This window comes from Pantherophis guttatus, chromosome 7 (assembly GCF_059756535.1).
Source record: "Pantherophis guttatus breed Tessera chromosome 7, ASM5975653v1, whole genome shotgun sequence".
NCBI lineage: Eukaryota > Metazoa > Chordata > Lepidosauria > Squamata > Colubridae > Pantherophis > Pantherophis guttatus.
The window spans coordinates 91,942,827-91,959,966 of record NC_142069.1 but is presented as its reverse complement, the minus strand read 5'-3'; the positions used below and the strand labels follow the sequence as shown (position 1 = coordinate 91,959,966).

The window sequence follows — 17,140 nt, the reverse complement described above, 5'->3', positions numbered from 1 at the left end:
ACGATCCCAATTCCACAGATTGGTAGCAGAGGGAATGGTAGCAGAACTCCACTCCAGGAGCTGTTGAGAAGGCAAGATGCCCTCCAAAATAACTTGTGAGAGAAGCTCCCCTGTTGTGACCAGAGGCCTTCAACGGAGGAGAACTTCACACCAGCCCCAGTCTGAATCGCCGGAAACCGTTCCACTGGTTGATTGTCCTCACTGTGAGGAAGTTTCTCCTTAATTCCAGGTTGCTTCTCTCCTTGATGAGTTTCCATCCATAGTTTCTTGTCCTGCCTTTTTTGGTGCTTTGGCAAATAGGTGGACCCTGTGGCAGCTCTTCGAAGTGGACAATGTCCTGGGGGGGGGGGTATCATGTCACCCCCTGGTTCTTCTTTTCTCCAGACTAGTTTTGAACCTTCTCCATTCCTCTCTGCTTCGGGACAGTCTTTCTTCAATGAAATCTTTTGATCCTGAACATTTCTATGGAACGCGTACCTCCCGTAGGAATGTGGCTTTTAAGTGCAGATTCAGGACAGCCCAGAGAGAAGTTTTAGGAAGCATTGTATACTACCAGGAGCTGCTGGGGGCGGTTGGGGGGCTTAGTTGAAATGGATTCCTCGCTTGCTTCTTTGCCCCCAAGCACGTCAGCGGAGGTGGGCAGAGGTGGGGGGGTTACTTTACTCCGTGCCACGACTATACTGTGGGAACTGTCCCCTTTTCCTTCTCCCAAGGTGTCTGTTGAATAGGCCGCCTTGTTTTACGTTCATTAGTTCTGCCTCCAGCGCTAATTAATAACAGGGGCTATTTTTCTCCTTCTTCTTCTTCTTATCGGCCTTAGAGCGACAGGAATCACAATTCCGTTGCTGCTTTTTTGAGGCAGGAAGAAACGGAGACCGAAAGAGAGGGGGTTTTCCTAAAGAGAGAATGCAAACTTCCCAGGTTCAAAGCGGATAACTCTCGTGGACTCCCTGCCTCGCCTTGAGGGAAGCTGTTTTCGGATGCAGTTCTTAGCAAGAAGGGGAGATTAAATTGGGCTCTTTTTATAGGGTCATTTTTAGGAACTCCTAATAGAAGGCATTAGGTGGTTTGAACTCTCTTAACCCAAATAGATATTATTATTATCTCTTTTATTCATTAAACATGAAACTCAGTCAATTGAACATTTAAAAATACGTCACAAATACCATTGACTGATGCTAATGGTTGATACGGGTTGCTGCCAGCGTCCTAGGTATCAACCAAGTACCTTCTTAATATATACGATGTTCCAAGTAGCGCAGTATTTTGCAGTTCTGCTGGTGTTATTGCAGGAAGCTGCAATTTGTTGATGTATCTTATAAAATTCTTGGACATGGTACCAACTGCCCCGATGACAATGCATATCACTCTTACATGCTTCATCCATAGCTGTGTAGTTTCGATGGCCAGGTCGCGACATTTCATGATTTTTTCCAGTTTTTTTTTTCTTTGATTCTGGCATCTCCTGGTACCGCGATGTCAATAAATTGTACATTTCGGTTTTCGACAGCTGTGATATCTGGCGTATTACGTTCCAAATGACGATCCGTCTGTATTTGAAAGTCCCATAAATTCTTCACTGTTTCATTTTATAAATTTATAAATAAATTATTATTATTATTATTATTATTATTATTATTTCATTGCACAGTCAGACAGATGTTCAAGCTGGACCTGGGATAGGTACAGTAGATGTGGATGTTTGATGGTCTTAAAGTTTTCACAGCAGGATGTCAGCTGTTCCAAGTAAAACTGCCTTCTGCAATTGATCGATGGGGATTTTGTCAATGCTGATGGGGTTCCAGAGGTTCTCCCCAGATGTTTTGCTTTGAGTTAATTTTGACCAGTAAATCATCCTTCTGCTGAACCACGGAGTCTCTCTCACCCACAAAATATAGATGTTTTTTTTATCTTGTCCTTCTGTTTCTCTCAACGATCATGCTGGATTTCTTTTCAGCTTGCAGCCAGCAGGTTCAATATTTAGTATTGGAAGCTCTTAAGAACCTTCTGTGAAAGTAAGACCATAAAAAAGCTAGGCTTGGGTTTTATTTCTAGTTTTGAAGGAGGAAATAGGAGGGCCTTGTGTGAAGCCATGGAGATGCTGGTTTGTGTTTTTGCTTTGATGGCAGCATCCCCTAGAGTTGGGTTCCTTCAACCTCAAGACAAATGGACTTCATCTCCCAGAATCCCCCAGCCAGCAGGCTTTGTTAGTAGCACCTTACATACGTAGTTTTGGACAAGGAAATCCCACCTTCTCCGAAACTACATTTTTTATTTTCTTTCTGAGTAACCAGTAACAAAATCTCAAGGAGATTTTGAGGAGGTCCGTCGTGGTCTCCTCCTCTTCCTCTCCATGGAAAATACATGCTTCCTTTAACCTATACCTTCTGCAATTTTATTGTACACCCTGGGTAAGAAATATTTCAGGTTGAAGAATCGTACTAATAAATAAATAAAGGAACACCTTCCTCGGGGTGGAGAAGGGTGTAACAGACCGGCTTAACTGCAATGAAGTAGGATCGAAGTCTTGAGTTTTGTGTTAATCTGGTGGCTTTAATACAGAAGGAAACTCTTAAACAAGACAAGAGTTTTTCTTCTCCTTTGCAAAGAGCAAACTTTACGGCTTGTGACTTTGAGGTGTGCCCTTCATTTTAACACCCTGCGGAGTCATCCATGGGAAGGTTAAAAGGACAGGAGGGCAGCTGTCACTTTTTAAATGGTTGTGATGGTTGTGCAACACAATTTTTTTTAAAAGTGCAAACCTTCAACGGCAGGTTCCCAACCAGCCGTTGTTGCTTTTGGGACTCCCCCTGCACATTTCTCCAAAGTTGTGTAACCCCCTTTTTTTCCCCCTTTCTGTATAAATTTAAAGTTTCAGTAGGAAAGGTTAGCTAAGTATTTATGGGAAGTTCTTTTCCTGAATTAATTGGAATGTGTCCCGCCCACTTATGCAAGTAATGAAGAAGAAAAGATATTTTTAAAAAATTCAATTACACAGGTGGCCCTCGACTCACAACCACAAGGGAGCCCAAAATTTCTGTTATTTAAGTGAGTTGGTTGTTAAATGAATAGAATAGAATAGAATAGAATAGAATAGAATAGAATAGAATAGAATAGAATAGAATAGAATAGAATAGAATAGAATAGAATAGAATAGAATTCTTTATTGGCCAAGTGTGATTGGACACACAAGGAATTTGTCTTCGATGCATACGCTCTCAGTGTACATAAAAGAAAAGATACGTTCATCAAGAATCATAAGGTACAACACTTAATGATAGTCATAGGGTACAAATGATACAAGCAACAAAATTACAGTCATAAGTGGGAGGAGATGGGTGGTGGGAACTATGAGAAGATTAATATGACAGTGTTGAGGGAATTATTTGTTTAGCAGAGTGATGGGGTTCAGGAAAAAACTGTCCTTGTGTCTAGTTGTTCTGGTGTGCAGTGCCCTATAGTGTTGTTTTGAGGGTAGGAGTTGAAACAGTTGATGTCCAGGATGTGAGGGGCCTGTAGATATTTTCACAGCCCTCTTTTTGACTTGTGCAGTAGACAGGTCCTCCATGGAAGGCAAATTGGTAGCCATTGTTTGTTTGTTTTTTGCAGTTCTGATTATCCTCTGAAGTCTGTATCTGTCTTGTTGGGTTGCAGAGCCAAACCAGACAGTTACGGAGGTGCAGATGACAGACTCAATAGTTCCTCTGTGGAACTGGATCAGCAGCTCCTTGGGCAGTTTGAGCTTTCTGAGTTGGCGCAGAAAGAACATTCTTTGTTGTGCTTTTTTGATGACGTTTTTGATGTTAGCTGTCCATTTTAGATCTCGCGATATGGTAGAACCTAGAAATTTGAAATTTGGTCCCATTTTACGACCGTTCTTGCCATGGTTGTTAAGTGAATCACTGCAGGTATTAAATTAGTCACTCGGTTGTAAAGTGAATCTGCCTTCCCCATTGACCTGGCTTGTCAGAAGGTCGCAAAAGGGGATTGTGTGACCCCCGGGACACTGTAACTGTCGTAAGTATGAATCAGCTGCCAAGCCTCTGAATTTTGATCCTCCTGACCATGGAGATGCTGCAACGGTCGTAAGTGTGAAAAACGGTCATAAGTCGCTAAAGGGGCTGTTGTAAGTCAAGGACTACCTGTATACTTTCAAGAAAGAGCTATGCGTACAAACAGAAATTACTTTTAATTGTGAGGTAATAATTAATAGAAAATGCACTGTAGGAGTTAGTGATGGGAATTGTAAGAAGGGAACTTTTGCTATTAAATGTCCAAGTTGCCCAAAAAAGAGGGGGGAAAAACATGGAGGCCCCACTGGTTTTTGTTGGCTAAAGTGAAAATCTTTTGGGGAGGAAGAGAAAAAGAAGGAAAAAAGACCTGGGAATTGTGAAAAGTGTGCTAAGTGTGAGAAGGCCCTGGATGGAACGTTGTGATGCAACCCAACTCACTTTGAATGTGCATGGAATGTTGTTGTGTGTACAAGAGGGGTGGGGCTTTCATTGTGACGTGCCCTCCGCCCTCTTGCCAAGGCGGACACACACACCCCTCTGGATGTCTCTTGAAAAGCAAGTGCCACAACCGATATGGCGCAACCATCGTGAAGTCACTGCCCTAAATTGCTACTGGTGTCTCGGTCCCTGATGCACACACATCCATCATGTCATGGGCTCCATGTTACGTGTCACTCTTTGCCCTCCCCTGTCCTTTCCCTAGCACTTATGTCTCCCCCTCCATTAATCTGGAGATGGACCAAACATCTCTTCAAACAGGGTGTCAGCGCTTCAACGCTGGCATAGAGAGCAGAGGAGAGAGAGATAAGCTCTGAACTTTTGCCTGCTAAATCCCTTTGAAGTCGGGTTGTCGTGGAAATGAGGAGGGGGGACATTCCTGGGAAATGACAAGACAAGAAGCCTGAAGAATGACTTGGAAGATAGCCAATGAGAAGCAGAGATTTGGGGATCGGAAAGGGAGGGATTGGGGGGGCAAAACGTCAGTCCGCATCGAGTCATGATCCGGTGGCTGTGCTCAATTAAAGAAAAGATTTCCTTAAAGATTGGCAATTTGGAAATTCATTTATTTTGAGATAGCATCGAAGTCTGACACAGGGAATGGTTTTGTGTAGAAGACAATATTCTAAAAATGGAATAGGAATAGGGTAGGATAGGGTAGAGTAGGGTAGGGTAGGGTAGGGTAGAGTAGAGTAGAGTAGAGTAGAGTAGAGTAGAGTAGAACACAACACAACACAACACAACACAAAAGTTGGAAGGGACCTTGGATGTCTTCTAGTCCAGCCTCCTACTCAAATAGGAAACCCTATGCCATTTCTGAAACGTTGGCTATCCAATCTCTTCTTAAAAGCCTCCAGTGATGGAGCACTCACCATTTCTGAAGGAAAGCTCTTCCACTAGTTAATTCTTCTCACTGTCAGGAAACTTCTCCTTAGTTCAATAGGTTGCTTCTCTCCTGGGTTAGTCTCCATCTGTTGCTTCTTGTCCTGCCTTCAGGTGCTTTGGAGATTAGGTTGACCCTCGTCTTCTTTGGGGCGGCCCCTCAAATATTGGAACACTGCTATCATGTCAACCCTAGTTCTTATTTTCACTAGATTAGACATGCCCAAATTTTGCAATTGGTGGTATGGTATTAGTATTATAGTATTAGTTGTTATGGTGCAATCAGTACTTTTGAGCTACTAATTAACATGAACAAAAATTGGTCCCCAATTTATTTTTTTTCTTCACCTACCATTCCATTTTCTTTTTTTAAGAATTCTGTGAAAAGCAGAAATCCGGCAGAAATCCTTGACATTCTATCGTAGTGCCTGCACATACTTCTTCTCCTAAACTTCTACATGTCGTGTACTGGAGCTATTTTTAGAAATCCATGAGAAAAGAATGATGGTGAACCACAGGAAACCTTCGGGATGATAAACCGCAGTCCAGGCAGTTCCAAAAATAGCACAGCAAATATTTAAGAGAAGCGGGAGAAAATCTGTATCTTATGTCCTTTTTCCATACTACTTATATGATTGTTCAAGAAATGTTTTGTACTCCAGAAATCCTTGGTGGGAACCCAAACTAGATAAATGAATAAAATATGTATGTTGGCTTCATGTTGCTGGAAACTGTATTGTAAGATATTAAATAAAGAGATGTTTTTACTTTCCTGATTTCCATTTCTCTTTTCCCAAAAGGAGCTGATTGAGGTTGACAGTGAAGTGGTGTTTGAGTTGGCTGCGTACATCCTACAGGTAAATTGTGTAGATTTTGCTGTTGCTGTTGTTTTGTTGAAAGAAGGAAACATGAACATTGACGCTATATGACAGGGGTCTCCAGCCTTGGCAACTTTAAGACTTGTGGACTTCAGTTCAACTCTGTGTGGTGACCTCGGCTTCCTGAGTCATTAAAACACACGGGTAATCCCAAAACCCTCTTCTATTGCAACAGCTGTGAATTACGTTCATTCACAGCTAAGTCCCAATTAGTTGCAAAAAGTCATTCGGGAGATAATTGGGATAATCACCAACCTTTATCTCCCTTGACACTCTGCCAAAGACCTACTTGGCAAAGCCACACGGAGTCCAGAATCAAACTGAGATGCCGATTGGGAACAGAATTAACAATGTTGCTTTCCTGCAAAGGGCCCATGAGCCTTTGCTCCTCTTTTAAGCCTTATGGGAGTGGCCAATCATCTCCAGGCCTTACTCCTGAGTCGTCCCTTTTGCTTTAGCTGTTTGTGCCTTCTGACAGCTCTGCACATGCATGCACTAGGAACAGGCTCCTCCTGTTCCTCTGCCTCTCTGCTGTCCGACTCTGGAGGCTCCAGAGTCCGTGCATCACTCCCAGATAGCCCTGGCCCCATCTCTGTCTCCGACGCAGAGTCCTTATCCAGGTCTTCCCCTGACTCCAGGACTGGCCCATGTTCCTCCCCAGTCTCCTCACTGTCCGACTCCGCTGCCAGCTCCGCAGGCTGCTGGCGGACCACAACACTCTGGGAGTTGAAGTCCACAAGTCTTAAAGTTGCCAAGGTTGGAGACCCCTCCTATATGAGATTCTATTCTCTGGCAATCCTAATTTTGGTATTATTCCCATGTGCATTTAGCCTCTCTTTTTAAACAGGAGGGATAGGTACCAGCTGAGGATTTTCCAGCATTTTCTATCTCTTTTATAGCCAATAGATCGATGGGCAGAGAGCATAGTCAATTCTATTTCATCTTAGGCTGTGGTTGAGATCTCCATTATAAAATCAAATCCAGGGAGGTATTCCTTCCTTCCTCTGGCTCTCATAAATATATATTTTGTTCTTGCAAGTTAATAATCAACCCCATGATATAATTAGCAGGAAGGAAGATAGTTAGCCCCAAGGGGATCATAAAATAACTGGTTTTTTCCCTGCCATTATACTGCTGGTTAATTGATTGCCAATTAACTGGAATTAACAAACACAATTGTAAATTCTACTCCAGACATCCACAAACATATCCTCTGAGCGTAGCAATCAATTAATTTAAAATACAGCAACAGTACTTAAGTCTTCTCCAAAGCAAAACTGCTGAAGCAGTGAAGGCCAGGAAAAACAGAGGAGAGAATTTACCAGGTTCCTCTGTTTTAAAACGTGATGTTTTATTTCCTGACGATTCCTAACTAGGCAGCGTTGGTACCAAAGTTAGTGCAAGAGAGTGAAATTAAGCATATTTTTTTAATTCAACTGATTATAATTTCAGTGGGGTTCTTGGTGCTCTCTGAACTTGGTGGTTTTCTTGCAGGCATCTCATTACCAAATTAGGTAACATCATCAGTGCTCCGAGAGCACCAAGCACCTCACAGTTCAGCCCTGAGCGACAGATAATTCTCTTCAATTCATTATAACTTCATTTAGTTAATAAATATATTCATTAATACAACTCATGAAACTGTACTTAATAGAATTCCGAATGGAAATAATGAGTAGATGGTATGAATGGGATCACCTTGGGTGAAACAGATCTTGAACCGCTGGTGACTCAACCCAACCAGCCGTGATTTGAGGCCAGGCAGGTCCTGGAAAATCCCCTCTTCTAACATCGTAATCCTGCAGGCCTGAGATCTAATAGATCTAGTTCAAAACTGATGTTTTCGAAGTAGGACATGAGGGTTTCTTGATGCTTTCTGAGCTTGGTGGTTTTCTCACAGATGTCTCATGACCCAACTAAGTAACAGCATCGGTGCTAGAAAGGAGTGGGGTTTGCCAAAAGTCCTCCTCCTACTCTTCCTCTTCCTCCTCTCTGCAAATCCCCCTCCCTTCTAGCACTGATGATGTTCCCTAGTTGGGTCATGAAACATCTGCAAGAAAAGCATCAGGCTCAGAGAGCACCTCATTTCAACCCTGAGCCCCAAATATTCTCCTATAAAGTAGAAAATCATCTACTATCATTGATTAGATCTCAGTCGCTTTGATTGTGCTTTCCTGAATTTATTTATTTATTTATTTATTTTATTTTATTTTGTCGCATTTCTATGCCGCCCAACTCCCAAGGGACTCTGGGCGGCTTACAACAAAGAATAAAACAATGCGAACAATCCCATTAAAAAAAATGTTAAAAAGATTTAAAGCTCATTGTAATTAATGTGCTTTGCTGAATCACAGTTTCTAAGGTTTAGCTCTGCAGGTCATTCTACGCAAAATGTCTTGTTTTTTTTTCTGGAAGGAAAGCCACTGGAAAACCTAACACAGAATGTTTCCTTAACAATCTTAAAACAACCTCACCTTTTTCCAGAATCACATGGCTGTGCCACAGCTGCAAAGTTATCGAAACATCTCTGCACTTTTTAATTGATTCTCATTAGTGAGGAGGCTCGTGAATATATTTCCATATTAATAAATGTATTTCCAAGTCTCCGTTTAATTATTGTGTATGCCTCCCTGCCAGGATTTCTATGACGTTGTTACACAATATGGTAGGAATCTCGTCCCTTTCCTAGAGATAAGGTCCTTTTATTTATTTTTATTTATTTTAAAAATAGAGCGCGGTGAGAAATCAACAGGAGATGTAAAGAAAAGATCTGCAAATTGTTAGCTATGGAGTGGTATTTCAGCCCCCCTTCCCGCCCCCCGAAGTCTGTAAGACTTAAGTTAATTATTCCTATCGATTGCAACAAAGCCTTGGTGGTGCAGCAGACTAAAGCACTGTTAAGTAACACCAGCTGCCTGCAATTACTGCAAGTTCGAATCTCACCAGGCTCAAGGTTGACTCAGCCTTCCATCCTTCCGAGGTAGCTAAAATGAGGACCCGGTTTGTGGGGGCCATAAGCTGACTTTGTATAAAAAAAAGAACACCGCTTGGGGGTGGCCGAAAGCCCTACTAAGCAGGCATATACAAAAGTATGAAGACTATTGCTTAATGCATTGTAAGCCGCCCTGAGTCTCCGGAAAAGGGTGGCATATAAATCGAACCAATAAATAAATAAATGAGCTTCTGTAAGTAGGATTAAATCTGGACTCAGCTCTTAAGGTGATGTCATATCTTGACCTTAGAATCATTTTCCGATAGAGTTGTAAAACATTGTATGATCCTTGAAGATGGAAGTGTGCATTTTCTTCATGATTTTACAGGTTATTATAAGTAATTGTTACATCCGCTCTTTTTTTTTTGTTGTTTCTTTATCATTTTATAGGAAGCAAAAGGAGATTTTTCAAGGTAAGTTTTGCATGGCTATTTTTCTGTAATACTGTAATATTTTTATGCAAAATGGGACTGCTGTTCAGTTACAACCAGGGATGGGGCTGCTGGAGGTTCGCAGGGGTTCGGGAGAACCTGTAGCTCAGATTCTGTGCAGTTCGGAGAACCCCTAAAACCCACTCCTGGCTGGCCCCGCCCACCCTGGCCTGCCCCTCCCAGGAGTCCCCACGCGGCCCGTTTTGGATGCAGGTAAGTGCAGGGCGCGTGCAGACTGCGGAGGCTCGGGGAGGACGAAAAACGGGCCTACAGGAAGTTTAGTTCTGGCTCCAGAGGGCCTCCGGAGCCTGGGGAGGCTGTTTTCGCCCCTCCCGGATGTTCGAGGAAAGGCTCCGGAGCCTGGGGAGGACAAAAACACCCCCCGCAGTGATGCAGGAGGCTGACTAGGCCACACCCACCATGGCCACGCCCACCCAGCAACCAGGCAGAGAAACCCTTGCTAAAAAATTTTGAAGCCCATCCCTGGTTACAAAACGTGTCATTCGTACAGAGGAACGTACACACTTGTGGGGGAAAGGCTCAAAATCTTTAAATACCGGAAATGTGATGGATTGGATTCAGGTCATCTTTAGGATTGGCTAAATCTACCTGTCCTTATGTTTTGGATTTGAGAAGGGATGATTGGATCCCTACCTCCTCAGGAAAGAGGAGAGGAGAAGTCCAAATTCATAGAATCTTTGGGCTGGAGAAGGAGACCTTAGAGGTCTTCTAGTCCAACCCCCTGCCCAAGACAGGAGTCCAGACCTTGTCCCAAAGGTGCTTTTTCAAGAGGCAACTGGACTTTGTTTTTCCTTGAAGATGTTTCGCTCTTCATCCCAGAAGCTTCCTCAGTTCTTCAGTTCAGATCAGATCAGAACCGAAGGGGCTGGGCAAGGATGAAATCCAGCAGGTTCAGACAGGATCTGGAGAACCGGTAGCGGAAATTTTGAGTAGTTCAGAGAACCGGCAAATACCACCTCTGGCTGGCCCCAGAGTGGGGAGGGAATGGAGATTTTGCAATATCCTTCCCCCAGGAGTGGGGAGAGAATGGAGATTTTGCAATATCCTTCCCCCAGGAGTGGGGAGAGAATGGGGATTTTGCAGGATCCTTCCCCTGGAGTGGGGAGGGAATGGAGATTTTGCAATACCCGTCCCCCAGGAGTGGGGAGGGAATGGGGATTTTGCAGTATCCTTCCCCTGTCACGCCCACCAAGCCACGCCCACAGAACCGATAGTAAAAAAATTTGGATTTCACCACTGGGGCTGGGTATTAATAATGCAATAAATAAATAAAACGGCATTGTAGTCTACTCCCGTAAACCAGAAAGGTATTTCAAAACAAATGGCTCCTCTCACCAGGCGTGGCAATTGAGACTGTCGGTACAGTTGTTTCGAAATCACGGCCAAAGCGTGACTATTTTTTTAGGCTTAAAGTTATTTTTGGCATTCGGATGTAAAAATTAATTACAAGACGAGAAGGACCATCCTGATGAAATGAGGGGGCTGTTCATTCCCCCCTGGCTCCGTTACCCCCTGGAAAAGCTGGCGCTTGTTCCGTTAAATAATAAGCACTTTGGAGCCCTTCCTTGATTAATGTCAGCCATGAAAGTTCAAGTCCAAAGATCAGGTCCACATGTGAAGGTCCAATGAAACGGATTTATTGCTACTCATCTTCTCAACTCGTGTTTAGCCCCTGCTTGGAGTTAGATGAGGGTCAACAGAATTCAAGGAAGGTTGGATTTACTCTACTTGTGGCCACGTAGAGATTTTAGGCTGATTCCTTTTTTGACTCCACCTGAGGGATGAAATCTACTTACCTTCCCTACCACGCTCTCCTCCAGGTGCCGTCAGCCAAACAGTGTCGACTGGCGGCCCCCAGGGGGAGAGCCTTCTCTGTGGGGGCACCTACCATCTGGAATGGGCTCCCCCCGGAGATACGGAGGATCCCGGATCTGCGCACCTTCCGCCGCGCTGTGAAGACCTTCCTATTCCATCAGGCGGGCTTGGCCTAATCTCTTCCCTTTTTAAATATGTAAATTTTAATCTGTTTTTAAATTATTGGGGTGTTTTAATCTGTCTGGGCCAAAATGATTTAATTTGATTTTATTTGGTTTTTAAATTTTTTGTATCTATGTATTTTATTGTTTGGCTGTTCACCGCCCTGAGTCCTTCGGGAGTAGGGCGGTATACAAATCAAATAAACTAAACTAAACTACCAGTTCAGAAGTGCGTGCTCCGTGCACACGTGATTTTTTGACCCCCTGCATATGAACAAAGCCTTCTGCACATGCTCAGAGGGTCAAAAACAGGTTACTTCCTGGTTAAAACCAGGAAGTAATCACATCCGGGTGGGTGGGCGGAGCCTCACACTACCGCCACTACCAGTTCTCCGAACCACGTGCTGCCGCCGCTACCGGTTTAGCCGAACCGGTCCAAACCAGTAGCATTTCACCCCTGCTCCACCTCCAGTTTCTGCCACTTCCCTCCACACTCACCCCAGTTAGTTAAATCAAAATATAGTTGCCTTCAAAGCAACTTCAGCTCCTGAAGCCCTCTTAGATATCTTCATGCCGTTTTCTTGGTGTTCGGAAGGGATCGTCCATTGCCTACTCCAAGGTTGTTGATTGACATCCCAAATAAGCATATAAAGCCCTGGGATCTTCCAGTGGTCTCCCATCCAATTACTAACAAGGGTGGTCCCCGCTTAGCTTTTGAGACCATCGCAAGTCAACTTGGTGACTAGGCTAACAAGCAAATGCTACCAAAAGAACTGGTTGCGTTGCAACAATGCCAGAGAAGATGTTCTGGGATGGAGGCATCACACATGTAGTAAGAAGATGGTGTGTGTAGCTGTTTTTTTCTAGGCATTTGTGCAAATTGGGGGCCGGAGAGTAGATGGGTCGGTTGCCACGGCTTCCAACTTTGGAATGAATTTCATTGGGAAACAATAAACGAAGTATAGGTAATCTTCTACTTAAGACCACAGTTGAGCTCCCAAAAATTTCTGTTGCTCAGTGAGATGTTTGTTAAGGGAGTTTTGCCCCATTGTACGACACCGTTGTTAAGCGAATCACTGCAGTTAAGTCAGTAACCATGGTTGCTAAGTGAATCAGGCTTCCCCACTGATTTTGCTTGTCAGAAGGGGACAAGTGGTGCGGTGGCCTAGAGGTGGAGCTCTGGCCTCACAATCAGGAGGCTGTGAGTTCGAACCTAGGTAGAGGCAGGTATTTCTCTCTCTGGGCACGATGAGAATCTATCTGCTGAACAAAACTCCTCATTGGCAACAGGAAAGGCATCCGGCCAGTAATCACTCAGCTCCATTCAGTTGCCCCAACTCTACCCCGCAAGGGATTCTGGGGTCGTTAAAAGAGGATGATGATGATGAAGGTTGCAAAAGGGGATCACGTGACCCCGGGACATTGCAACCGTCATAAATATGAGCCAGTTGCCAAGCGTCTGAATTCTGAACACGTGACCACGGGGAAGCTGCAACGGTCGTAAGTGTGAAAAACGGTCTTAAGCCATTATTTTTCCCAAGCCGCCGTAACTTTGAACGGTCACTAAACGAACTGTGGAGGGCTACCTGTGTAAATAAGGCACGCTTCGGTGTAGGAAGTCTCCTGACGTATCACTTTCCAAGCCTGAGAGCGCTTGAGAAATCCTAAATTGTCTTTGACAAGCCTGTTCTTGCTTCCGTTTCCCAACCCAAAACCTCCAGGCTCCTGCTTAGTCACTAATAAGAGGCTTGATTGAAAAGCCAGAAGAAATAACTCACTAACTATAACCTGCAAATTTGATTTATGGCAGCTGCAGGATTATTGCCGTCTCTGTTTTCGAGAAGGCTAATAGAAGCCTTGTGCAAGATAATTCATTTCTGGCTCATTTCTGGCTGCAGTGAAACTTACTCAAGGAATGAGAGAGAGAGGAGAGAGAGGCCTGTAGTACAGGTCAGAGGTGGGTTTCAGCAGGTTCCGACCAGTTCTCGAGAACCGGTAGCGGAAATTTTGAGTAGTTTGGAGAACCGGTTGTAAAAATTCTGACTGGCCCCACCTGCATCTATTCTCTGCCTCCCGAGTCCCAGCTGATCGGGAGGAAATGGGGATTTTGCAGTATCCTTCCCCTGCCACGCCCACCAAGCCACGCCCACAGAACCGGTAGTAAAAAAATATTGAATCCCACCTCTGGTACAGCTGGTTTTCAACTTATGACCACAAATGCAGGGGTGAAATGCTACCGGTTTGCACCGGTTCAGGCAAACCGGTAGTGATAAAAGCTACCAGTTCGGGCAAACTGGTAGTTAAAAAAAAAAGCTACTGGTTCGTTCGAACCAGTATTTCCAACGATCAGCTGTGCCACTCAATTTATATTCACTAGAAAGCAGGAAATCCTGCGAATCTAAATCACGCGGCATAGCTGTTCCCCTCCCTTGCTATTCTACTTATCTTGTTAAGCCTCCTTTTTCTGCGCAGAGTGCATTTAGCGCACACTGTGCATGCCCTTGCACACGCATCGTGCTTTTGGTAATCACTGCATGCACGCGCAGTGTGCTTTTGATGTGCATTGCGCATGTGTGCACAGCGTGCTTTTGGCACTCACTGCACACGCGTAGGCAGCAAACCAGTGGCAATCCGCGGAGGATTTCAGCCCTGCACAGATGTATGTTGCTAAGTGAGAAATTTGTTATGTGAGTTTTGCCACTGTGAAGCACTGCAGTTGTTAAGTGAGTAACATGCTTGTTAAGTGAATCTGGCTTCCATATTGACTTCGCTTGTTCAAGAAGGTCGCAAATGGGAATCACATGTCCCCAGGATACTGCAATGGTCATAAATATGAGTCAGCTGCCAAACGTCTGAATTTTGATCAGTCATCATGGGGATGTTGCAACAGTTGTAAGTATGAAAAACAGTCGTAAGCAGTGGTGGGATTCAAATAATTTAACAACCGGTTCTCTGCCCTAATGATTTCTTCCAACAACCAGTTCACCAAACTGCTCAGGAAGTTAACAACCGGTTCTCCCGAAGTGGTGCGAACCGGCTGAATCCCACCACTGGCCGTAAGTCACTTTTTCCGGTGCCGTTGTAACTTCGAATGGTCACTAAATGAACAGTTGCAAGTCGAGAACTACCTGTAAGTTCATGGAACGTGAAGACAATCCATTTCCCGATTCACAGGGGCTCTTTCCACCCCACACTGCCCACCTCCTGGGCTTCGGGTCTTCCAAGTGGAAGGATGGCTTTGACAGCTCTGCGGTGTCCTTCATAAAGGAACTGCTGAGATTTATTTATTTATTGGTGCAGCTACCAGACAAAAGCACCACAACCTGGAGCGAAGACAATGCAAATGAGAAATGGGTGCAATTATTTCCTTTTGGTCCGGAGTGGGCGTGAAGGATATTTGTCACCGTAATTCCTGCAGCAGTTGGGAGAAAAAAAAAATATTGTGATTTGTCCTCAGCCCTGTGAAACTGGCAGAGCCGAAAACCATTTCTGGTGCTTTTTTAGACTGCTATTGTGAGATGAGGGTGTGGAGTTGCTGACAGCGTAGAAGTACCTTTAGATGCACACCCTAATTTTTCTCACTATTTGCCTACTGTAAAAAAACTCTTTTTTTTTGTTTTAGAAAAACCCTGATCTATAAAGCCAATTGTGTCTTTTTTTTCCTGATTTTTCCATATCTCTCGCCCCCTCTTTCCTAGCTTTCAAAATTTCCCAGTAGTTAAAACATACACAGTGGCTCAGTGGCTAAGATGCTGAGCTTGTCGATTAAAAGGCCGGCAGTTCAGCAGTTCGAATCCCTAGTGCCATGTAACGGGGTGAGCTCCTGTTACTTGTCCCAGCTTCTGCCAACCTAGCAGTTCAAAAGCACGTAAAAAAATGCAAGTAGAAAAATAGGGACCACCTTTGGCGGGGAGGTAACAGCGTTCCGTGTGCCTTTGGCGTTGAGTCATGCCGGCCACATGACCACGGAGACGTCTTCGGACAGCGCTGGCTGGAAGGGAGCATTAATTTTTAAGGCCATGTTTGCCAAACTTGGTGATTTCCAGATGTACGGAAAGCAGACTTTTGGCCAATGGCCATGATTGGTTGAGAAATTCTGAGAGTTGAAAATCGTGCATCTGGAAAGGTTAGAAATGACTGATTTAAGGCAACTGGGACAAAAAAAATCTTGAATTAAAGCTAGCTCCACCTTTTACAAAATCCTCCATCAGCAAAAGACGTTTGCAGGAAAAGTAGAACATCGAATAAATCTCTTCAGCTTGCTCAAAATACACCCAGCTGAAACAGAAAGAAAGAAAGAAAGAAAGAAAGAAAGAAAGAAAGAAAGAAAGAAAGAAAGAAAGAAAGAAAGAAAGAAAGAAAAAAAAAGAAAGAAAGAGGATGGATGGATGGATGGATGGAAGGAAGGAGAGAGAAAGAGAGAAAGAAAAAGAGAAAGGAAGGAAGGAAGGAAGGGAAAGAAAGGGAGGAAGGAAGGAAGAGAAGGAAGGAAGAAAGAAAGAAAGAAAGGACATTTGTGATGAAATGTGTTTTCATTCCAGAAATTTCAGAGAAGGTCATACACCTATGATTAGCACCTCCAACTTCAGAAAAAAGCACTATTGAGTAACTTTGCTCAAGAGCAAATTCTTCACCCAAAAAAATTTGTCTTGCGACATGAGTTTCGTGGTGAAGAAACATCTTCCTTAGGCAGATGGTACAGGTCTTGTTGCAATGTGCATTTTTCAGTAATTTTAGCTCGCTTTGCTTTAAAAAGATGGAGGGGAAATCACATTTTTTTTCTAAAGGAAGATAGAAATGCTCTCTGGTAATTTTTCATTTTCTTTGCAAAGTGAGGATGTTTAATCAGGATACATTTGTTTATTCTACATCATTCCGATTTCTTAAGCCTTTACCATTTAAAGGGGGGAAGAGTGATAGAGTTAAAACAAAAGAAAATCCGTCTTCCTAGTTAAATACTGATTAGAAATATTAATTTATAAACAGTTTCTAGGTCCGTCTAGTTAAATACCGATTAGATATATTATTGATTGATAAAACAATTTCACAGCCTGAAACATTATAAGATAATTCAGTATTAGAGCTTTGCAAGACATAAGGAAGAAGTGTTTTGGAAAATGAAGTACATTTTGATAACCGCTTAAAGCAGCTGCATCTTTTGACTTGAAGTTCAGCTGCTGTAAAAGCTCTCCCTAGTTGTATGCACACACATCCATTGATAATACTGCCTTGTGAAGCAAAGTGGTTGTGTGTCTGAGGACACATCGAAACAATCAGACGAGCTTTTGAAACATCTGTTCAAATCCTGTAAAAGACATGGCTGCTTTAAAAAGATCTATACTTTTCAGCTTTCTTTCCTGCAGAAACAGCAGATTCAGGAGAAGGAAGTTTAAATAGAAAAAAAATATATTGGTGTCTCTCCATTGTCATAGTTCCAGCATGAATCAGG

General features: G+C 43.5%; 1 protein-coding gene across 16 annotated transcripts in view; it reads left to right on the top strand.

The window, feature by feature from the left end:
* The window catches only part of FRMD4A (FERM domain containing 4A), a 363,743-nt gene that overhangs the window by 266,360 nt on the left and 80,243 nt on the right, over window positions 1-17,140 (top strand). For all 16 annotated transcript variants that reach the window (XM_060694938.2, XM_060694939.2, XM_087874356.1 and 13 more), the window contains exons 6-7: window positions 6,194-6,250; window positions 9,654-9,676. In XM_060694938.2, coding sequence (XP_060550921.1) covers window positions 6,194-6,250; window positions 9,654-9,676 — 80 coding nt within the window. The remainder of the gene's footprint in view (window positions 1-6,193; window positions 6,251-9,653; window positions 9,677-17,140) is intronic.